The sequence below is a fragment of the Erigeron canadensis genome, chromosome 7 (assembly GCF_010389155.1).
Source record: "Erigeron canadensis isolate Cc75 chromosome 7, C_canadensis_v1, whole genome shotgun sequence".
Classification (NCBI taxonomy): Eukaryota; Viridiplantae; Streptophyta; class Magnoliopsida; order Asterales; family Asteraceae; genus Erigeron; species Erigeron canadensis.
In genome coordinates, this window is record NC_057767.1 from 614,079 (window position 1) to 638,875 (window position 24,797).

At 34.6% G+C, this 24,797-nt stretch overlaps 2 protein-coding genes and 1 long non-coding RNA gene across 8 annotated transcripts; 1 reads left to right on the forward strand and 2 right to left on the reverse strand.

Moving 5' to 3' along the window:
* Nucleotides 1-6,737: 6,737 nt before the first annotated feature.
* LOC122607076 lies at nucleotides 6,738-7,226 on the reverse strand. Its single transcript, XM_043779995.1, has 2 exons — nucleotides 7,065-7,226; nucleotides 6,738-6,989 (listed from the first exon to the last, which is right to left on the reverse strand). The coding sequence occupies exons 1-2, from the start codon at nucleotides 7,224-7,226 to the stop codon at nucleotides 6,738-6,740; spliced, it is 414 nt and encodes a 137-aa protein (XP_043635930.1).
* A 2,086-nt stretch (nucleotides 7,227-9,312) lies between these two features.
* On the reverse strand, nucleotides 9,313-10,724 carry LOC122606554. 2 transcript variants are annotated; one of them, XR_006324940.1, is made up of 4 exons: nucleotides 10,692-10,724; nucleotides 10,092-10,173; nucleotides 9,838-9,973; nucleotides 9,313-9,428 (listed from the first exon to the last, which is right to left on the reverse strand). It is a non-coding gene; the product is annotated as an uncharacterized LOC122606554 (long non-coding RNA). The 2 variants fall into 2 exon arrangements; XR_006324941.1 differs by lacking the exons at nucleotides 10,092-10,173; nucleotides 10,692-10,724 and adding an exon at nucleotides 10,067-10,083.
* A 5,379-nt stretch (nucleotides 10,725-16,103) lies between these two features.
* On the forward strand, nucleotides 16,104-24,761 carry LOC122606595. Of its 5 annotated transcripts, XM_043779438.1 has the most exons (10): nucleotides 16,104-16,456; nucleotides 17,704-17,890; nucleotides 18,213-18,309; nucleotides 19,213-19,370; nucleotides 19,459-19,518; nucleotides 20,583-20,642; nucleotides 21,273-21,326; nucleotides 22,262-22,321; nucleotides 23,173-23,226; nucleotides 23,976-24,761. In XM_043779438.1, exons 3-10 carry the CDS (start codon nucleotides 18,266-18,268, stop codon nucleotides 24,641-24,643), a joined length of 1,158 nt encoding a protein of 385 aa, XP_043635373.1. In that variant the 5' UTR covers nucleotides 16,104-16,456; nucleotides 17,704-17,890; nucleotides 18,213-18,265; the 3' UTR covers nucleotides 24,644-24,761. The 5 variants fall into 5 exon arrangements, with proteins under 5 accessions (XP_043635373.1, XP_043635371.1, XP_043635376.1 ...); XM_043779436.1 differs by lacking the exon at nucleotides 17,704-17,890; XM_043779441.1 differs by lacking the exon at nucleotides 17,704-17,890 and having other exon boundaries at nucleotides 19,281-19,370.
* The last annotated feature ends 36 nt before the right edge of the window (nucleotides 24,762-24,797 follow it).

Genomic DNA, 24,797 nt, shown 5'->3' on the forward strand with positions numbered 1-24,797 from the left:
ATAACTTCACACGATATGGTTTAAGTTTATAAAAATAGAAGATCAAAACTTTATGTCTTTGTCACCTCCAATACTTGTGTAAAAAGGTTAGATGAATAATAAAAATGAGTTAATTGTTCCAACCTGTAAGTAGTACGTCATTTTGCTCTCCGAAACATGTTTGTTCAAAACACTCATATCAACACAATCATAATAAGATTTAGTTTCCTTCGCATAAATTAACCATGTCAATCACCAATACATCCTTCATAATCTCTAATTTGATGATCTATTAATCCTGATCTGATAAATGTCAACCACATGCTAGCATTACTAACATACATAATGATATAAGCTTAATTATATTTATTTAGTTATAGCTTCAGTGGCTAATATCCTTTATTTGTATGCATTTTTAATCAATATTCTTCATAGAATGAGAACTTAGTATTTGTATAAGCTATTTTGTAGGTATAATTATGTGAAACAATTTGGAGCTAAAAATGATATTGATTATTGAGAACTTGATTGTGAATGCATACAGATAAAGCGGTTAAAATTTTTTGGCAAGTTGTATGCTCAAACGGCCAAACCTCCCACGCAGCACACACCACTCCATTTTCCCATTCCATTTTTTTTGAGCTGCTCGCATGTTTTTTTGTCTTAAAAAAAAAAAAGTTTCTTTCTCTTCTCTCTTTCTCCACCCTCTCACCTCTAACTAGAGATGAGAAAAAAAACCGTGACCCGACCCGGAACCGGCCCGAACCGACCCGCTCGTAGGGCTAACGGGGCCGGGTCACGGGTCAAGCTTTTGTGACATTTTCGGGTCACGGGTCGCGCGGGTCGGGCTGGGTCAAGCCAAAAACCAAAAAAAAGTGAAGGAAACCCGTGACCCGCCCGTAACCCGCCTGAACCCGGCCCGAACTGACCCGAACCGTACCTTCACGGGGCGGGTCACGGTTCCTATTTTTGCGCACTTGCGGGTCGCGGGCCGGGCCGGGTTTTCACGGGTCGGGTCATTTGCACAACCCTACCTCTAACGGATCTTTCTTCTGGATTTTGGATCGGAGATTGAGCCTATGATTTCGAGATTCAGATCGTGTATTTGAGATTGAGAGTTTGATATCGAGATTATTCTCATCCGGTTAAAGCTTCCACTCCGGTAGATCTAACCGTATTTTTTACACTCTTTGGGTCGAAGATCCCTTCCACTTCGGTGGATCTGGAAACAGCCCATCTACTTTATGTAGGGGCATACCTCCCTCGTACCCCAACTTATGCCGAGATTGGGTACCGTTGTTTTACATTTTGATTATATATAAATATATATGTGTGTTAATATTGCTGCTGGAGGGACATCAAAAGCCCAAAAGCCCAAAAGCCAAAATCCATTTTCATTTTGTTTGTTAGACTTTGAATAGCCATTCATGGTTTGACACCTAACCCTCATTTATATTGCATCTTATTGTTGTTGATGGGTGGGGCCTCTTGGGAATCAACAAGAAGTGCACAACAGCTCACAAATAGCCAACTTTTTATTTAGGTTGGATAGACTTTGTTTTTGTTGAGTTCAGCATTCTATTTAGACGAACTCCAAGCCCCAACATTCAATTTTCCATTTTTCATTGTCTTTTTTCTTGGTGGGCTTGCTGGGCCGAGTGAAACATAACACATTTTTGTCTTGGTCTTTTGGAGATAATCAGCGAGCAAAAAAAAAAAAAAAAAAAGGAAAGGCACGAGAAACTTTTTTGTTTGAGGGTTCCTTGTTTTTTTTATCAGTAGACAGTGTCGAGCACAACAGAGGAGGACATACACTTAAAGGATTATCACTGTGTTGGAACAAAATCAGGACAAGTCATCTTGAAATACCACAATACTAAAAATACCATACTGATGATTTTCGAAAATGGAAATTTCGGTTTGTATGAAAAACAAATCCATAATGCAAAAATATATATTGTCTAGTGTAATTTATATTTTATGGTTTTATTACTTATGATATGTTAATATATTTGCGTTTTAAGTGTATAATATAACATCAATTATATGTTTTAGATAGAAATCTACATCAAATTTAGATTCTATCATATTGGATCAATGGATAAAGAAATTATATAGTTATATATGAAGTTTGTATGAAACTTACATAAAGTGTGTTCAACTTATTTTAATAGATTTATCGTCACTGTTATAATGTGTTGTGTCAACGGATATTGTTGAAAAATTTGTTGAAGTTGTAACGCAAAAACATAAAATGTTTCTAGCTCAAGTTGTACCAAACCACAAGTGGTTAAAAACAGACTAAAAAACGATAATCGAATTGAAATAGGTCCAAAGCGAAAAAATCAACCATTTAAAACTAAAAACTGTTGGTTTTATTATTTCGGTCTGGTTTCGATTTTAGCTAAATCCAAACTGTACTCATCTCTAATTATCATAGCCTCAATCAAACACCCAAATCTAGCAAATCCTCTTTCATCCACACTAAATCACCATCATCCATCTTTATTCTAAAAATAAAACCTGACATTTTTCTTGTCTAAAAAGATAGTTTCATAATTATCCATTAACTGTTTTCTATCTGTAAGTTTTAATCGCCACCTTTATGTTTGTTAATTATTAACATGATTTGCATATTTATATGTTTTGTGTTTGATTATTTGTGCTAGCGATATGGAGTAACAATTCAAGTATGTTTGTTTAATCAACTTAATGTCTCTCTCGGTTGTTTGATTGATAAATAATAAGTTATTAATTTTAACTTCTTGGGTGAAAGTTTAGCTAGTCAATGCGAGCTTAGACAATGGGGTCTGGGGAGATAATTTCAAGCTTTTTTTTTTTTAGAAAAAAGTCTTTCCAAAGTTTTTTCTATTGAAAAATATGATTTTTTTTTTATGAATAGGTTGAAAATTCTGAATCTTTTTTATGAAAACGAGCATGGTACCACCGTAATGTGGCGGTGATGACATTAGTTGCGATGTGTTGGCGTCGACGGATGGTGATGGCGTCGGCGCCAAGTGGTTTAGGTAATTGATCCAAAAATATTTGATTTTTTGGGATAGTGAATATCTTTTAAAAGATTATGGAATGATTGTGTAAGTTAATTAAATAAGGGTAAAATGATAATTTTGCATGTCCCAAAATTTTAAACTTTTCAACATATGGGTATAATTTTTATATAGGAGTATAGAAGTATAGATAAACATTCCATCTCATCTATATTTAAATATAATATAATAGTATTTGGGTTCCTTTTAGAAGAACATCATATTTACCCTTACTAAACATGAAAATAACATATTTACCCACTTAAATCCCCTAATATCATATATACCTAATCTAAACCTTAAATTTCTCGTATTTACCCATTTTATAAATAATAATATTGGTAACCTTAAGACTTAATAAATACTCGTATAAAACAAATCTTCTTTTTCTTACTTTCATTTGTTCTATGCAATTAGACAAATTAATGAGCAAATCATGACACCAAGAGACTTCGTAAGCTGCATTTTACAGTGAATACATTTTAAAGCAAAAATCAATTTATGGAAATTGAGAGATTTTATTGAATGATAAGTTATTAAAACAACTGTCTTTTAGTATTAAAAAAGACAATAAAAGTCAAAATTAAAAGCAAAAGTGAATTTGAGATAATCGAAAGTTGTGAGTAGACGATAATTTATTAAAACAACTGTCTTTTAGTATATAACTTTTTTTAGGAACTGAGAATTGTTATTAGTCAATTAGTTGTTAGGTAACGAGTAAACACAATAGAAAAATAGATCATGTATAACATACAATAATTAAGTTAGCATAAGCATGGTACCCGCGCAATGCGGCGACGACGGTATAGTGGGGTTGGTGACGCGTGGTGATAACATCGACAATTGGTGTCGAGTGGTGTAAGTTGATGTTAAGATAATAAGATAATAAAACTATTTTATAAGATAAGGACTTAGCATGTAAATTAGCAAGATAAGGGTTTAGGATGTAAATTAATTCATCAAGGGCAAATTTGGTAATTTATAAAAACTCTTCCATGGTGAGGTGTTTATTAAGGACATTTTGGTAATTTCGCATGTGACATTTTGGTAACACTTTTCATTTTGAGGGGGGTGTATTAGTACATAATTTTTAATAAGGAGTATAGATATATAACAAATAGATATGTTTGATTACCTCTAACCATTGCAGATTGAATTAATAACGAATTCAAGAATACTGAAAGAATGAGACAAATATTTAAAAACATGAATACCTCTGCAGATAGTTCACACGAGCATGTTCAAAAATAACCAAAGATTAATAGATCTTGAATCAACAAAAATCAAGAATCCTAACTTTGCTTTTCATTATCATGTTCGAATGGAGAAAAGGAAAACTAAAAGTATTGTTTTGGTTTATGTGTTTCATCGACCAAGAATTCTTAAACCAATCATATTTGGTTTCTTTCTTAAATATTGTTAAATCGGCCTTTCGAAAATAGCAAGAGTTTACATTAAGTTTGGTTTCTTTTATTAAAGATATGTAATTGTTTAAAATAAGAGAAAATTACCTCTTTGGTCAAATTAGAGAGGTGTTGCCTTACATTAGACAACTTAAAAAAAAAGACCAATTTGGTCACAAAAGCCGTGGCCTACAGTGGCAAAACTCACGGAACACTTTCTACCCAATAAGAATTATACACGTCAACAATCCTCCCACTTTTCCCATTCTTTCCCCCCTCCATTTTTCCACTCTTCAGTAAAAAGAAAGAAAAGGGATCCCAAAAGAAAAACCCTAACTATCTTAATCTTCATCAATCATGATCCTATTTCACATAATTACAAAACCCTAATGCTGCTCTCACGAAGATTATGCTGCTCGTGCTCTAACTTTTGTCACAAAACCCTAAAAATGTTTAACCATAATGCTGCTCGTGGTGTAATGGAAATTTTAGGTTTTTTTTCAAAACTTTAATGGCGGGATACGACAATATGATTCACAAGGTTTGTGTTTTGTTGCTTTTCTGATTACTAATCTATATTGTAGTATATATTACTGATTTTTTTTTTATTTGTATTTTTCAGGCTAGTGGCTATTAAATAATAATACCCATAATAATAATAATAGTAATAATAAGAGAACAACATGGAGTCAGGTGCAAATGAGGTAATATTCCCAAATTGTCTTATTCTTTTAAATAATATCATAATATATAGTCAATATACGAAAACGACATGTTTGAAGTTTGTATACCCTAACAAAAAGATATGAAAACGACATGTTTAACGCTGAAAATGTTATTTTTGTATTTTTTTTTTGGTGCTTATATTTTCATAAGTATTTGCTTTCAAATGTATATATGAAATGCAATATGATCCAGCGTTGCGTTTTGTCAACACAGTTTTATGAAGCTGATTTATCGATTAGGAGTAAGATGGGTTTTCTTACCCTTATAAAGAGTAAATTGAGCGAAAATGAGAACAGAGAAAACATGTTTAGAGAAACATGTTTTGGGCATTGGTTGGATATCCCGTATACGGATAATGGACCCGGTTTAGTAAACCTCATTCTTCAGACTCAAATCCCTGTTGACCAGAATCTTCATGAGGAATACCACCCGTTGGTGTACAATGTTCGTGGCTTTGAACTTGAGTTTGGCCGTGAGCAATTTTGTTTAATTACTGGTCTGCTCTTTGGACCAATGAATTGGTTGCCGTATTCACGTGGTGATATTCCATTTAAAGACCGAGTTTTTAGATCTTTCGAGTCAAAGTCAGTTACCCTAAGAGACTTTACAAACTTGTTTCATAGTGACCGGTTTGCTGATCTTCGAGACGAAGATGCTATACGTGTATGTCTGATCATATGTTTAGAATTGATATTTACCGGGCGAGAGCATACATGTGTCGTCTCAAAGTATTTACTAAGATTGGTGGAAGATCTAAATGCATGGAATGGTTTTGCATTGCTCAAAATTATAATGTAATGTATTTTGAAATCGTATGTGCAGAGTCCCTTCAAGGGGAGCTTACAGAATGGGCAGCTGCCAAAGTTGAAGATAGAGTTTTAAAATCAGCCACATGGAAAACTTATGGCATTGATGACACCCATTATGAAGTTGATGATAGGAAACATAGATATATTGTTGATTTGGAGAATCAAATGTATGGATGTCGTAAATGGCAACTTTCTGGGTTACCTTGTGGTCATGCTATTGCAGTCTCGAAATTTCTAAAACAAACCAGCTGTGTGGCTTTCGCTAAAGAATGGTTTAAAAAATCAGTTTATCAAGCGACATACAGAGACTCAATTTTTCCTGTTGGGGATACCGAAGAGTGGGAAATTCTAGAAGATGTTGAACCATTGTATCCACCACTAATGGAGAAACGGCAAGCAGGAAGACCCAAAAACAAAGATCGTATACCGTCTCAAGGTGAAGTGCCGATCAAGAGAGGTTGCACTCGTTGCCATCAACCTGGACATAAGCGATCTCAATGCCAGGCGCCTTTCCCATCTGAGTCTAAGGCGAGACCACAGAAGCCCCCTCGATCAATTTGTAGTCAATCTTCAACAAATGATTCAGTTGATTTGGATGACATATAAGAACTGCAATCAATATGCTTGAAGTGCCCTGCTTTATGTATTAGTTATGATTTTATTTTAGTTGAATCATTGTAGTATGTGCTTATATTAATATATTAAGATCAACTACGTTTTTAATTTTCATAAAAACAAGATTACGCCTTATTATTGATCCTCGTTGGAAACAATTACATTAAAAAAACGTAAATCGCAATTAAAAACAATATCACAATCAAGCATGTTTGATAAAGAGTAGTCTTTTTCCTTTGCTCCGCCAAATCTTGTTTTAACGAACTCACAATCTCAGACTCTCTTGTGAATTCCGCCTCTCTAACACCTTCAGAAACTTGATGAAGCTCATACATTGCTTCTTTGTATCTTTCATCGGGTAGTTCTGGATCAACCCAATCAAAGTAGTCACAATAACCAACTCCAGAACCCTGCATTATGTGTTTAAGTTAATTTAACTAACACATTATAGATATTGTCTTCTCTTATACATCAAAATGACTTACATTATAACTACGGCAACCTAAGAATCTTTTGTTAGGGTTCTTCCTAGTCCAAGACGTAAATTCTTTGGCTCTTTGTGGAGGGTTACAATAACATACAACACTTCTAATTCTTCGTGAACTAGAACTATGCCTGTTTGTCGAAGAAGATGAGGCTGAAGACATGTTTAGGTGTTAAGTTACTTTCGTTGCACCCATGTGTTCATAATTATAAGTCATTTATAAGCAAAAACCTTTTACCACAAAGTTATACTTAGTCATGAAATGACTAGTCAACTTTAACACGGAATTATATTATTCATTAAAAGATTTGTCAACTTTAACATGGAATTAAACTATTCATCAAAATGACTAATCAACTTTACCACAGAATTAAATATTGTAGATGTCAGAAGGACACTTTACCACGGGAAACGACTGTTCATCAAAATGACATATCAACTTTAACACGGAATTATACTGTACATCGAGGTGACTAAACAACTTTAACACGGACTTTTACTGTAGATGTCGGTAATTCTTTAGCTTGCAAGACCCTGACAATTGTCCTATATATAGGGATATCTTTTCTAACCATCTAATCATATCATAACAGGATTTATAAATTTTTAGTTTTTTTAAAATCACGAAAATGGATGCCTCTTCGTCATATACTAAGCATATGACAGTTGATGAAGTAAAATCTGCAATGATTGCAGATTTGAAAGAGGAAACGAGTATAAGGAAGACATGTATGATACTGTACACAAACTTATGGCGTCGAAAATTGCTAGCCAACGTGAAATCGAGAGACTAAGAAAGGGAAGGTCGACTTCCCCACTTGAAATTTATGTTGGGTACCTACAAGAAAAGTGTACAAGGACAGATAATTTAATTTTACAAGTATCGAATGCTATGTTCTCACTGGGTTATCGCATTGCAGATGTCGAAAAAGCTATATGGGGTCTCGATCAGCTTAATAAAAAGAATTAGGTTTATGTAATAATGATCATCTTGTTATTTATATATTAATAAAGGTTAAACTTTCTTTGTTTAATTATCTATTAATTGTTTCTAGCACCATCAAAAGGGAATCAAACAGTAAAAAAAAAGGTTTAAATATACTTTATGCCAGATAGGTGTACTATTGAGTGAAATGACAACTGAAAAATTAGTCTATATAAATACGGGCTATATGGAGCTATAACATTGACAAACAAAACAACATGGATCATGAGTGGTATGATTGGTATTTTAGATCTCCTGGTGAACAAAATATTACCGACGAGATGTATGGTAAGTTTTCTATATATAATGACATGATACTTGAAATAATTCTTGCTATATATAATGACATGAATATTCACCGATGATGTTCCTTGGTTGTTCACTATCAAATTGCACCACTATGGAAGTTTTACATCTCCACCTGAAAGAAGTTATGATGGCGGTGTAATAACTTATGTAGATTGTATTAGCACAAATACTTTTTGCATTGCTCAAATGGATCAAATGATAACAAAACTAGGTTATGATCCAAAGTCATCCAAGTACTACTATTTTAGAAATCCCAAAGGGGACTTGGATAATGGACTACGTCGATTGAGTAATGATCTTGGAGATAGGTCAAACATGTTCAAGCATATTGGAGACGGAGGAACAAAGGTGAGAGAAGTCGATGTTTACGTCTCGCAGGTGGAGTTGACTGAAAATGTTGAAAAAACTCCCGACCCTCCATTCAAATTCCCAATCAAAACTAGACAGGAAAAAGCTTCTTGCTCTAAAAGGTTGTTTGAGTAGTTGAATGTGTTCTTTTATATTTAGTAACCAATTTGGTGATTAACAATATCATTTGCATTCTCGTAATGTTACCTACAAGTAGATGATGGTCTTTTCAATAAATTGTTAGATTTGCATCTATAGCCTTTTGCAGATTAAGGTTTGTCATAACTACAATTTACTTCTGGTGCAAAAATAACAGCAATTATAGCAAATTAGCAATGGTATAATCAATAACCCAAGATATTGATTCGAAAACATATCTTTTCGGTCATGCCTTACAATACTTACACAAATACTTCACGTGGAAACAAAGTGTTTTATCTTCGGTAGCTAAAAAGTAGGAAAATATGAACAATTACTAAGAAACTGTCAACACACTTTTAGTCTAGAGTCACATAAACTAAGAAGTAAACAAATTATGATGTAAAAAGAGGACTCATGCAACTATAGATTATGATGTAGGCTCGACTACATCTAACAAAATGTTGGAGGTTTTGAATTCACGATATATCACAGGTTTTAATGCTTCTTCGTGAAGAAAAGCAAGACCCTTTGCAGCTCCAAATGCAATTTTCATTCTGATGGACCATGGAAGAGGCAAAGACCCTACAAAATTAGGCACAAATTTAAGATCACCGCAACTGATTTTACTAATAAAAGCATGTTGTAATGACAACATATGCTTATCCGTTAGGCAAGTCAAAACTTGATACGTAGATTTTAGTTGATACAGAGTCTCCTTGTTCAAACCATGTATCTTATATCAGTAGGCATCATTAAATCAACATAAATAAACACAAAGGTAGGTTCCCGTATACTTATACTATTTAAATTTGGAAATATAATATCCATATCTATCAACTTAAAAAAAAATTCAGACATTTTCACTAAATTGTGCAGTGTCAAACATTGCAATATTCATAGAACATCCAGAATGTATCATACATATATCCATTATTTTACCCTTTTTGCATCAATTGACATCACTTAAATGAAGATGAAGCAACCAACTTACTTCTAAATAAATGATTCTCCAAGCTCCCTCGAGGCATGAACTCATATGCTAGCAGACGTTGATCATCTTCAATGCAGTAACCAATCAATTTAACCAAATTTGGATGAATGAGATCACCTTAGTAATTTACTTCTGCCTGCCAATAATATCACATTTATTATAAACCAAAGTTACATGATAGCACAAATAATAATAATTAAGCAAAGGAAATGAATAAATAGAGTCCAACCAGCCACTCTTTATGGCCTTGAAACCCGTCATGATTGAGAGTTTTAACAGCAACCGTAAGTCCCGTGCCTGGTTTCACAGGCGCGGTTCCATTCTCTTCAATCCATCCTGCAATGGAGGTGTTTGGCAGCATTAGAACAGCATTTTCAAAGCTATGACTAGTTGGTCAAATATAGAATTCGATATATAAGCACAAAGATAATTAACTACACATACAACAAACATGTTTAACTCATACAAACAAGATAAAAGAGCAACTTATATCTAACCCTTTAAATACCAACACAAATTATAAGCTCTAATACAACCAAAGTTGATACGAAAAGGTGAATTCACTTCAAATAATACGGTATACTAAACTACCACAACAAAACAAAACAAAACATATGACTGGTGGTGTTTGTTGTTTACGTAACGCTATCACTTTATGCAATGGTTGATCATCAAGTAAGAAAAATTAAGTTGTTGTTCTACTGAAATGATGACTAATAAAATGATGCCAAAAATTGAGGAAGGGAAGTATATATAGCTAATATTCGTACATTCTATTAGTATCATCATCAACTTCTATCATTCCTCTTCACTAGCATTCTATAGAAACAAGCATCATGAAAGTCAATGCTTACCTTCGATAAACTTAGGTAACAGAGACCACTCTGATGGTGCTCATCGTATACTTGCGCATCCAATGCATCCACAAACATTCTGAAAATGTCGATAAATATATTAATGGCAATTACTAAACAGGGGTTTCGTTGCTGTAGAAATTCCAACGTTTCTGAAAAAATTCACTTAAAAAGAACTTTTAATTTCTCCATTAAATCCATTCTTCTCCATTAGTATAACTCACAAATCCGACCATCTATCCCCTCATCATCATTATCAACGTTCTTTTTTACACCACCTACGTTTTCCGGCCTCCCGGAGTCCATTTTCAGGCGTTTTTTTAGCGGCGACATTTTTCCGGCGTACCAGTTTTGCGGAGAACCTATTTTCCACCATTGATATACGGGAAAACAGATTTGAAACTTTTCCGGTTTACTCCGGCGATATTGTTTTCCGGCGACTAATATTTTTACCGGCCAGCCATCCGTTATTTGTTCTACTCTTTTTTCCGGTAAACCATTTTTTAGACGAGGTAACACTCATTTACCTTTTAAATACTTGTTTTTATTTTAATATATAATAATGTTATCAAATATTTATTTCTTATAGAAATTATTAGTTATAGAATTGTTATATATTTTTGTTAGAAAATATATGTTGAAAAAAAAAGTTAGAAAAAATATGTGTTAGAAAATATTAGTTATATAAATGTTATAGTTTAATGTTATATAAAATATATGTTAGGAACAAGTGTTAGTAAATATATGTTAGAAAGTATTAGTTATAGAAATGTTATAGTTTTATAGTTAGGAAAGATTACTTATGTTATTATAGTTAGGAATGATATGATTTTTAGAAATTCATAATATTTAAGAAAACATTTGTAGTTATAATTATTGTTTATTATAGTTCAAAGTATGATTCTTAGTTAGAAAACACTTTTAGTATGATTGTAATTGTTAATATAGTTGTTATTAGGTTAGTATTAATGTTATAAACGAAGGTTTGAAAAAAAGTTGCAAAAAAGTGGTCATTTTAGGTATAATAATTTTGGAAAACAATTTTGTGTCCAAAATATGTTAATTTAGGTCGCACCTTTTTTATGACTTTTATGTTTGTTTATGTTATTTTATAAATTGGGACGGCTGATGTAGGTTAAAATGGCTGCATTTCACGGCGGAGATGGTGGCAACGACCCTCCAAATTGGGGGTGGAATCCCGAATGGGGTTGTAGGCGTACGAGTGGTAAGTATATATTAATGTACGTTGCATATAAATATATGGTACATATGTATATATATATATTTGTTATTTTATTTTGTTTTGCAGGTATTAGCACAGGGAGAGCTGCTGCTGCTAACAACGATCTGGAGCGCGAGTTTCAGAATTCGGGACGCCGAATCTCGCTTATGTTAAATAACGATCTCAGTAGGTGGCAGACAATCGGGGACCACGCCAAGTGGTACAAGAGCTATTTGGGGACCTGTGTCGCTACCGTCCCACATAATTACGAGTCGTGGGATCAGGTGCCCCAGCCCATCAAGGATGGACTTACTGACTGGCTTATGGTATAAAACTATCTTTTTTTACTATTTAAATACGTCATTTAAAAAATATGGTGTATGCTAACTATTACTTGGTACTATTGCAGAGACGGTTCTACTTAGAACCATATCTAGGTCACCCAGAAAATCACCCGTTACGAGAGGCCGTGACCAGGATGATTCGTCAGGATGCCCTGAAGATCTACAGGGATAAAAAAGCAAAATTCAAGAAGACTTGGTTCACTGACAGGGGTGGGTCACAGAGGCTGGCAGAACTGGAGGGTCAACCTCCGTATGGGATGCCTCCACAGGTGTGGAGTTATCTACTAGGTTACTGGACCAGCGAGCCCCGGATGATTGCTACCCAAAGAAACACGACAAACAGGAAACAACAAAATAATTTTGTCAGTACTCACGGTCGGCAGTCATACGTTCAGCGTGAATGGCGTTACGCTGTAAGTTATACGTAATTATTTATATCCACGTATGTAAACATATATCTATACAGACATACACATACAAATATATAACTTTGATTAATGTATATACAGGAAGATAATGACGGGCGACGTGAGGAGTCGCCCGAGTTTTATTTGCGGGCCCACACGAGACGAGATGGGATGGTGCATGACGCAGTTAGGCCCATTTATGTAAGATCTTGCACAAATCCGGAAAAAAGATATTTTTTTGGTTTATTTATATTAAGTATAAATAAATTTTATTTGCTAATAACTTAATTTTCATGTGATACAGGATCGGCTTCTTGATACCCACCAAAGACTTTCCCAAGTGCCCAATACCCCGCCCACGCAGACATATGTGGACGCTTTAGGGACCCGATCGGGACATACTCGTGTGGTTGGGCGTGTGGTTAGGGGAACACGTGGACTGAATGTCCCCCTCCCAGATGATATAGAGCAACCCTTCCCAGCCCAGCAGTCACCGTCCTTTAACGTCAATGATATGTTCGCCCAGGGTAGCCCTTGGAGCCAGCCATCATTCCAAGAAGGGCCTAGCACGTCATCATCCCATGCTGGGCCTAGCACGTCACGGGCCCCACACAGCGTTTGGGTAGTGATAGTGATAGTGATAGTGATGATGAAAGTGATTAGTTTTCTGAGTTTTTTATTGTTTTTATTCATCGTTTAACTGAAATGTGATTTCCTTTTGTAATCTTGATTTGCGTGATATAATCATTTGTATTTTTTATGTTTTTATACATTTGTTGATAAAAAAATAATTGGAATCAACTTTAGAAAAGTATTATAAAATCAATGTATGTACAACAGAAAAGTATGAAAAATTATTGATTGAAACTTGTTTTGGAACAACAACAACTTAAATACATAAAAAATATATACAATAAAAAAAGTATACATACAAACAACCTATATAAAACATTGAACGAATTTAATCATTTATTACAATAGGAGGGTCTGGTGGTACTCTTGGCATGTTTGCGTACAACCAATTTTGATACGCATCTTCTTGATTTGCGTACGTTAATGCTAGTCGACGTGCAGGATCGGTTGCGTGAAATTCCCATTCCGGATTCTTGTAGGCCATTGGGTAGTCGCCTGCTAATTTCACTGCAACAAAATGGGTTTCGTCGTTTATCAGAGCAATACTTATCGGTTGTTTGAATAACAGCTGATCTAAGCCGTGATGCATCGGAAATACTGTGCGGGGGTCACGTAGGCTAACGCAGTTGACTATTATACCCAGCTTATTGGCCAGGAGGATATGGAACCACACTTTACTCATCCAATGATCTCTGGGCCGGCTTCTTCCATAATAAGAGGTTCGCAGCGCCGACAACATTCGGTTGCCCTCTGTTTGCCCAAACATTTGCAGGTGGGGGTTTGTTCAAATCTGGCACCTTGTATTCCCTCGGTCGACTGGACTTGGATTTTCGTAGCCCAGGTGGGTTGGTGTTGAGATCCGGCACCTGGACCATTAGTAAGAATCAGTTTCCTTAACTGAGGTAGTTATATATACTGTATTTATTGAATAAGACAAATATTTTTTTAGATGTATTATGTATACCTTTGGCGGCTTTTGTTTCGAGCCGACTGGTCTTCCGCGTGTGGTCTTTTGAACAAGAGGGTCATTCATTTGTGTCTTACCAGGCTTAAACATGTCTTTAATTTTTGACAACCAATGCTTCTTTTGGGCCTTGGGTTGCTGTTCCAAGAAATTCGTAAGACCATCAACGACTTTATGGACATCGTCTTCTTCGTTTTCGTCTTCTACGCATGTCCACGGTGTTAAGTCAAACTTTTTCCAAAACGGGTCTATGACATGAGGCTGTATACGAGTCCCTGCATTTTTTTGATATAAATAAGTGTACGAAATTATGTGCTTTTGATGAAAAAATACAAGTAATAAATCGTACTAACCGCGCTGCATGTACTCGGCAATCTTGTAGGCACATGGTAGCCCGCAACTGATGTGGGTACAAACCGCGATCCGATTGGGTCCCCACAAATTCCTTTTCTTCATCCGTCATCCGTCTGGCGTATGCATTCCCTTGCAGATTAGTAGTTGGATCATGATTGTGTCTCCAATCCTTGACAGTTAACCTCCAACCACCATCACGCCCAGAGCGGCCTATTAAAGTGAAAGGACAACCTATCTTACTTGACCGTTTAGGTGGGCCAATTAACCTTGCATCGCGCGCTCCACCGTGGTGACATATAAGTGTCACTTTATTGACCACCTCTTTTGAGTTTTTGTTCGTCCGCCGTATAACTAGAACATAACCCAAATCCATTGCTGTTCTTTGAGCCCACTCCGTTAATTCTTCAAAGGAACCGAACACCTCATCAGTTTCAAAGTCCCCAGCTTCGCATTCATATTCACCGTCTGCATCAGATTGAACACATTATCTGACACTTCAATACGTACGTTTTCTGGGTCTGCCCAAATATCCTCCAAACTATCCATCTGAAACAATTCAAGTAAACATCAACCTCATTAACTATTAATGATGTCCATACTATATATATATGTATATATATTTACACATACGTATAATATCTATATCTATATTCATAATACATACATATATATATATATATATATATAAACAATAAGCTTGAAAAGGAAAAGATACACAAAACCAGCAACTACAAATATGTAATGAAAACGATGATTCCTATTTATGTATGTATATATATTTACACATACGTATAATATCTATATCTATATTCATAATACATATATATATATATATAAACAATAAGATTGAAAAGGAAAAGATACACAATACCAGCAACTACAAATATGTAATGAAAACGATGATTCCTATGTACCCAATTTTTTTTCCGAAATAGACAAAGATTCAGTATGAAAACCACGACTTAATGGTATTCTGTATCTTATTACATGAATATTGGTTTTCAAGTATATGATAGATAATTAGACATTCCATATATATATATAGTCTAAAAGTATCGCATCGATAATTCCTATGCGCTACATCTGTTGATCTTATTGAAACAAATGTTGATCTTATTGAAACAAATACAAAGAACCATTCCCGATATGTCAATTCCCGATATACACAGACTGACCAGCGTTGCATACTAACGTGACCGCTTGACGTGGCAGTGCCACGTCATCACCATTTGCGGCGACGTCGCCGCTAATGGTGCCAGGCGGTCACGTTAGTCTGCAACGCTGGTCATTCTGTGTCGGGGGTCCCACTATTAGCGGCGACGTCCCCGTTAATATCCTGGTGGGGTTGACCGTTGACCTGATAGTGTTACCCAATGCCTTATTATCCGACGACTACCTGGCATTGTAAATTTGTAATGGACTTACTTTCAGTGTTTTATAAAACAAGATTTTCTTTTAAATAAGAAAAAAGAAAAAAGATATAGAAGAGGTGTGCTTGTTGGTGGCTAGCTTAGCAGCGAAAACAGATCACATATGTTTTCTTCGTCAATTTAAGCACGTGTGAGGGGAGTCTGCAGTGCAGATTATGATTTATTTCTTTCACCAAAATGACACCCATTTCCAAATATTCACCCAAAGATTCAAAATTTTGTAATAAAATTTTCAATACCCTTCAAGGGTTTTGCATTGTTTTTCATTCTTCACAAAACCCTTCAACCATAATTTCCGAAAATCGTTCGAAAACGGCCACTATGATATCTCAGTTAGGCCGCGTACATCTGAGTCAAAAATGAAGAAACTTAAAACCTCATCTGGTTACTGGAATACCTTTCAACCATGAGGTGGGCTTTTTTTTTTGAATATATATATATATATTTCTATTTGATATGCTTATATATGCCTATAAACATGATGGATTTGAGCTTAATCTGTATATTTGTATTGATTTTGAATAATGTTGTTAATGTGTATAATTGGTTGATTCTATAACAGTTAAAGATTTTGTTTTTAGTTTAAAAGTTCCTATCTTTTTCATATTGTTCTTCTTTTTAGTCACTAGTATATGTTATTGCATTTAAATGATATAGATTAGGAAGGGAAATATATAGAAAAAAAGTGCCTGTTTTGACCGGCATCGATAATGATCCATTATTTAGACCACCCGTTTTGGCCTGAACCCGTATTGACTAGAACCTGCTTTGACTGAACCAGTTTCTGAAACTGTCATTTTTGGCTTGAAGCTGTGTTCCTTGCCAAGACCGTCCAACTTGCTCGTGTTGTTGTGTCTACTAAAAATAGGAAAATGTATTCGACTATGTGCTGTGTGGATCTAATATGTGGCGTGGTATATACAATAGCCTTCAAAAAAGTGGTTGATCTTGGATGTTTCAACCACGTTATGCACCCAACATAAGAAGTTAGGGTAATAAAAAGCTATCGTACGCACATACATAACCTACTTTTAAACTTGGTTCACCATGCTTGTATAGTCTTCTTGAGTATGTCATTTGTGAGTGTCAAAAACTCTTGTACTAGCACTTTAGCCTTCTCACAGGCATAGGTTTTCACGGTTTGGTCAAATTCGATTATACACGTCATACCACAGCAATTTGGCTGTTAATCTTTCATCACAATGCCGGTGAGTGGGAAACATCATATGCATTTCGTTTATAACTTATAGCATTAAACTGGTCTTTTTGCTGAATTGAACCATTTATATTTATACTTAATATATGATAATTTCACATATGTATGTATGTATGTATGTATGTATGTATGTATGTATGTATGTGTAGTATAATTACTTAAGGTAAGCGTCGTTGTATAAAGGGACAACAGCTTGAAACCCGTTTCTCTTTCTGTAATTGTCTCTATACATAGTTGTTTACATGGTAATGCTGATTTCATTTTATCTAATGTGAATAAGTTGGCCCAAAATGGCAAATTGGCTTAACCAAAGGTCCAAAATAGTTTTGATCAATTTGGTTTAATTTGACAAAAAACAATGACTTGCCTAATTTGGTTTATAGAAAGTCAAACCAAGGTCAGCGGTTTGATTGAGATTTATGCCCCAACCCTTCTTCTGTAGGTGAAGTCAGTCTTCCTTGCAATCCCCAACTTTCTCTTTATAAGCTAGAGGCCTTTTGTATCGACAGAGCAAATAAAATTTTTGCAGTCTCGTGTATCTCGGGACCCTACCGGCCGAACCTCGAAATTTCCGCTTCTGAGAAAAGGCGAGCTCCAATCTCTCCAACTTCGCAGCCTTCCGATCTAGGGTATATCTACGAATCGTGTGTCGTGGTGTGTGTTCATTGCATTAATTTCATTTACTTACTTGATGTTGGTACTCGTCTTCGATCAATTGTTAAAGTTGATCAAGAATGGAAGGTTAATTAAAGAAGCTTCTTGTAGAAATCGTTAAGAGTACAAAATCAAAAGTTTAATAAGTTGTACCATTAGTGTTTTCCATTTCTGTGTTGCTGTTAGATTGTTTGATAATTTTGATCGTATATCTTGTTAACGTGTTTACAATCAACCAATACACTTGTTTTTTGGTTAGTTAATAGCGATATCTTTTTTGCTCCGATTGTAATTTAGGGTTTTCAAGTTTCTAGCGGTTGAGTCCAATCACCATCAGTTCACTCGCTTCAATGGCGGATGGTACAATGTTTTCATTCAGACAATTCCATATTAGGTAAGTCTGGATTCGATATTGGCATTTTCGCTATGTTTTCATTTTTATTTATACATATTAGTAACGAAAAACAGGGACCTTTGTTGATATTATTTGGTGAATAATATCTTTTGGGTATTAATTTGCTGCATAAAATTCTGATCAGCTAAAATCTACGCCATTGTTAGTGTGATTTGATGTATAGATCTCTGATTATTAATTTGCTGCATAAAATTTTGATTAGCTAAATTCTATGATATTGTTGGTACAATTGATGTATAGATCTAGTGAGCATTTTTTGATGGCTCTCTACATATTTATTCCAAGACTGTTATGGTTTTCGTCTAAAGCTCACAATGACATTAGGAATCTTGACAACTTGTCCCATATGTTGAGTTAGAGTTAGGAGCTTGTTACAAGTCCTTAGTAGGGCTACTACTAACTTCCAACAGTTATTTGGAGGTCAGTAGGTCAGCTTTTTACGAAGGGCTTGGACATCACAGTATTTTACTTAATAAGGGAAGGAAAATTACAGGGTGTGATATTGAAAGCCTGTTAATCATAAGTAAAGCTGAAAAGCAAACATGTCAAAGGGGTCAAAAGATGCCTAGAGTTTATTTTTATTTTAAAAACTATTTAAATTGCTCTAATAAACAAGTAAGATTGTTATTGTAATCGTATAGTCTTGTAATCAATTTTAAGTACTTAATGCTCTGTCGCTCTGATCATGTATAAACAATTTTAGAAAACACACAAAAAGGTGTTTGAGACCCTGCCTGACCATTGTCAACCTATTTTTGAAAGAAGCTACTTGTTTTGACTTGATCACAACTTGACCTGTTACCCAACCCATCCATTTTGCTACCTCTACAAGTCTACAGCTATGAATTTTATTAGGAGTCACTAAACTAATTGAGAAAACAGGCAGTATTTTGCATACTATAAAGAAGAGAATCCTGAAAAGTGCTTGCTCTTTAATTTCAACAATGAAGGTGCTCAAGCTTCTGAAAGAACTCAAGCTATTGAAGGTATCCAAGCTCCTGAAGATATTCAAGCTTCTGAAGACACTGAGCCTTTCGAGAGTAAGTGAAGAAGTAAATTTTTACTAGTGCATGATATGATTAAATATATGTTTTGTAATTGCATTCATTTTGTTTGGGTTTCTGACAGCCAGTGAAGCAAAAAGGCGGAGAAAGGGAAAAGCAGTTGTCGAATACGAGGATCCTGCAGGTATTCGAGAATAGATCAACGACTTACTGTTTTCCGATCTAACTAATTTCGTCATTATATACTACTGAATTTAGTTATAAAGATCACATATATAACAAAAATGTTGATCCTCGGTAAATACTATGTTTTTGATATGTTGTCACCTATATAGTGATATGCGATTATAGTCATAGATAAATTCCATTTTATGCATACAAAGATCATTTTGCTTTGATACCAACTGTTAGAGGTGGCAAAGTGAGCAGCTCGGATGAGCGGGGTAATGGGTCAAAAAGGTAAGATCATGAATGAGTCTACATGGTTTAGGTTGGTAATTTTTATTTTATTTATGACCCAGTGTAAGTTGGTATCGGTTGGCAATTAGTATTTAATTTTCAATTGTTTCTGGAAACACTTGTCCCAAAATATTTTCACATTTTTCATTGAGAATTAGTAATTTAGTATCGCAAATAATATTACAAATGTATATTATTCATAATATATATTTTTATATAAAGTGATTCAAATAGTTTATATTTGTCGATCTTATAAATGTGTTTCTCATTTACATGACCAAGGTGGCAATGCCTTGGTGCTTGGCACCTAATTTAAAAATAATGCCATTACTTAGTTTAAGGTCAATTACGTATATATTCTTCTGGGTTGTAGCTCAAAAACAAAATCATATAGATAAGCGGAAATATTTTACTAAGCATAAACGTACTCAAAACCCTCGGTGGGAGCGATATAGATCTTCAAGCAGCTCACAAACCACAAAATGCAATAACCTAATCTGGAAATAGCTATTAACAAAAAAAATTGCTGCTTCGAAGTAAGCGGTTTCTAAGAAACTCGTGATACACAAAGGGATCACAATATCGGTAGACCTCATCATAAACCTGAGAGACATGGACTCCATAAGTCAAAGTCATAGTGAAGATTAGAAAGGCAATTTTTATGTCACTGAACCATTCATAAAACTCATCAAACAATCATTTTTCATTCAGAATTATGTCAAACAAAGCCTTTTAATCATTCTGGGTGTTAAGTTGTATAATGAAATATTGGCATCTTCATTTTAATAGCCATCAGAATGGGAACTTCAGTGCAATACGTGATCATATCTGACAGTGAAACTGCAGCAGGTACATATATATTCTGGATATGGATTTTGATTTTGTTTATCACTAGCCTTGTGCCCATATAATGCGACCAGGGTTGAATAGGATCTTTTCGTGGGGGCTTTAACGTGTCATGTATTAAATAGATGTGCTACAAGTATCTGTACCATATACATAAGAATTTGTACTAAAATATTAAGAGACTTCAGACATACGCCTAAATGTTTTATATTGTATATTTGTATTATAGTTTATAAATACGCCTTTATGTTTGAATTAAGTTGAACTCAATTATAGGAAACACATCAAACAGTTATATTATATTCAACACTAAAGCATTAAAAAGCCTACAGATGGTCGAAATGATAATTTTTTATTTTATGATACTTACAAAACAATCCCAATTCACCCTGAACCAAATTTGGATTTGGACAGGGCCTTTTTTAAGTTGTTAACATATGTGCTTCATTCGTCACTAAGTCATATTGTTAAGTTGTTTATAATTATATGACAAGATTTTGGCATAATCTTTGAATTTGGCAAATTATTGGTCTGACATGTTCTTGATTTATCATTTCTGCCATTAATAGATTTTGATACATTGATTGTATATGTCATTTTTTTTTATTGATCGTGATTGCTTGAATTTTACAGATATTGAACCTGAAGATCCTAGGGGAAATGAGACGGGGGTTGATATTGATAAAGGTATGAGCTATATCTTATAGCGATTAATTGTTGGATATTTTGGTCTATGTTATAAAGCAATTGGGATTGGTCAACGAATGTTAAGTTAGTTTCTAGTGTCAACCATAGTCAAATTAGTTACAACTGTAGTCTGTGTTCTTATGTACATGGTCAGTTTAAGTAGGCGAGTTAGAGATCAAGATAGTAAAAAAGGTCAAGAAGTCTCTAAGTCTCTAACCAAATCAATTAATCACTCATCAATAAAGATTCAACCTTTTGCTCTTAAGCTGTTCTTAACCAATTAGGACACAATTGGGGCTGTTCTGTTATTGTCATTCATTTCACGAGTTCTTGTAAAATTGCTTAATATTCATTCATTGTTGGTGCTTAGAAAGGGTTTGACTTTATCCTTCTACGTTTTGGAATGGCAATTAATTTGTTTAGAGGTGGCAAAATGGGTGGCTTGGGCGGGCTAGTAACCAGTTGAAATGGGTTCCCGTAAAAAAAGGGATGGGACACTTAACGTCTTACATAAGTTGATTTTGGTCCATCTGGATTCTTAAAGTTTACAACGATCGAACTTATTTTGTTTTTTATATACTACCGGACTAAGTTATGAAGATCATAAACGTAGGAAAACTGAATCACGTTAAATACTATGTTTTTGATATGTTGTAGACTTGTAGTCTATTTTGATATGCGATTACAATAATAGATCATCTTCTATTGGTGAATATGAGGATATCTTAGTAGGAAAATCATTTCTTTTTTTAGCTTATCAAAAAATGACGTGTTACAAAAGCTGTTCATTTCCATAATAATTCTGTTATATGAAAAAGATTCTAACAGCCTATGAAAATTTTTCATTTGTCAGTATTCTCCAACAATAGATCCTGCTATGTTGATTGTACACGTCTTTTTTTTCTGATCAACGCTATTTTTGTCTGCTTTAATAGTAATTGAACTTAAAACTGCAATGCATTACGAGACCATATCTAATAGTGAAACTGCTACAGGTACGACGATTAACTCTAGTATATGGATTTTCATTTGTCTCTCATATACTTTTTTGTTTATATTTCATTCTAGTTCTAACTCCAAATCATTCAAAGTCATACAGATGGTTAGAATGGTTACATGTAAGGTTTTGTGACCATCCTTCATAATACACACAAAACAATCATTTTCATTCTGTAGCAAGTTTGGAGTTTAGACAGGGTGTTTGAATCTAGAGCTGACATATCAGACACCACAACTGAATTGACATAGAATTAAGCGGGTTTGGGTTGGGGTCAAATGAATTTGGGTCATAAACAGGTTGACACAACTAACATGTTTAATACAGATTGAGTTTGGGTTTGCCTTCCAAACCCGTTTACACCTTGCTACGTGCTAACCTTTTTAAATCTACCAATAGGAAAGTAAAATATTATAAATTCATTTTATTTAGTTCCAAAAAGATTACAAGTTTTTGTTATCTTATGTATCTCCCTCAATCTGTAGTGTGTATCTTCAATTTGTTTTATGGTTCTTTTTACTTGTGTCATATTAATTATCACGTTCATTAAAAATATCGAGATTCTTTTATAATCTTTATCATGTAGCTTTTGATCTAGCTGGGTTGGGTTTTGGTTCAACTTTTTGACTTGATTATCAAATGGGTCGGGTTGAGGTATGGACACGCCAACCCGCAACCCTAACGCAACTTCCACTTCCACTTCTTTTTATAGCTACATTGTCTATGATTCATTCGGCTCTAAATCATATTGTTAAATTGGTTTTTACTTTATTTCTCCGCTGTGTTCTTAATTTATGTTGATACAGCAATTATACATGCTGATAAACTAAATTTGCTTTTTTTTTCTAGATTCTGAACCTGAAGTTTCCAAGGGAAATGAGACTGGAGGTGAAACTGATAAAGGTATTAATCATCACTTATAACGATTAAATGTTGGATATCTAGTTGTGGAGGTGTGCTTAACTTATTTGTGTTTATTCTCGACCCATTTGTGTTCTTGATTTCGTGAATTAGAAGGAATGGCAATTAAATAATAACTTAAGAATTTTAGCAACAACCATAAGTGTAGATGATTTATCAACTTGTGTAGAGGTAGCAAAATGGGTGGGCGGGTGAGCTACTAACCAGCTAAAAACAGGTTCAAGTAAAAATGTATTTGAATAGCTTACATGACTTTCGAATCATAGAATGTCCTGATCATTATAATAAATATTTATATATGCGAAATATTCTAAATCTAATTCTGCCAATCTTTATACAAATGGGTTTTAAGGGTGTTTATGACTTTCAAAGGCTTATAAGTTAAAAAAAATAAACATGGCATATGCTTTATAAGAGTTTAACGATTAAAGAAAATATTCAATGTGAAACCATTTAGTCAAGTAAATTCATAAACATAAATTTTACTTTTATTTTAAAAAGTAGAAATTCAACATTTCAATACATTTAATAATAAAAAAATTAACTTTGTAGCATAAGACCTCTCTAACTCTCGCTCTTCCACCAACGTTATGGAATCAAAATATATAAAAAAATTAAGAAACTTGTAAAAGTTGATACACTATGTCCAAAGTCCAAACTTCCTTACAGCGTGTACAAGTCCTCATATTTATTGAAATTTACTGTTTCTTTTTTTCTGGGTTTTTACACAGAGATCGTGCTCATGGATCTGGATAGTGACCATGAGTCTGATGACAAATCTTGGGACTGGCTGAGAAAACGTAAGGCTAACAAGAAGCAGATGGCACTTCAAGCCAAAAAACTACGCTTCGATGATGCAGATGCGTTCAACTGTGAATTTTCCGGCTTGCATGCTGAATTACTTAACGACTTTGACAAGGCTCTTAATTTGGGTGATGAGGAGATGTCAGGGGGCAGGAGGAAAGGGTTTGAATCAGGTAGCAGGCCAGGTTGCTGTAGGCCATCCGGCTCAGGGTTTGTGATGGATCGAACTGGTGGAGCAAAGGACCAAGAGGCACTTAAAACCCAAGTGCCGAGGCGACTTGTTATGACCAAACCATTAAGCCGTATACTTGAAGGCTTGAAGTCAGAGTTTGCTAACAAAAACTTAGTGAAGTCTCGCCATATGTCTGATAGGATAGAGGCGGGTAAGTGTATAGGGTCTGGTGTGTGTGGCGGGGTAGATGAATGCGAACCATCTGGTTCAGAGACCATGGTGGCTCAAGCTGGTGATGCATGTGTGGGTCTTGCATTAGCACAGGGTAAGCCATTGGACCATGAGGTCCTGAATTGCATGTTGAACATGAATCCTTCTGAATTTTGCACGGAAAGTGCTAGAAATTTCAGAAGAATAATATAGATTCTTCTGAGATGAGCATGGAGACACCTTTTTATATAGATTCTTTCGACAAATATATATGCTCTGATCAGAATAATGATAATGTATGATGAGTTTAGTGGGATATGTTTCTTTCTTATTACCTTGTTGTATCATCATTCTGGAGTCCTATAAA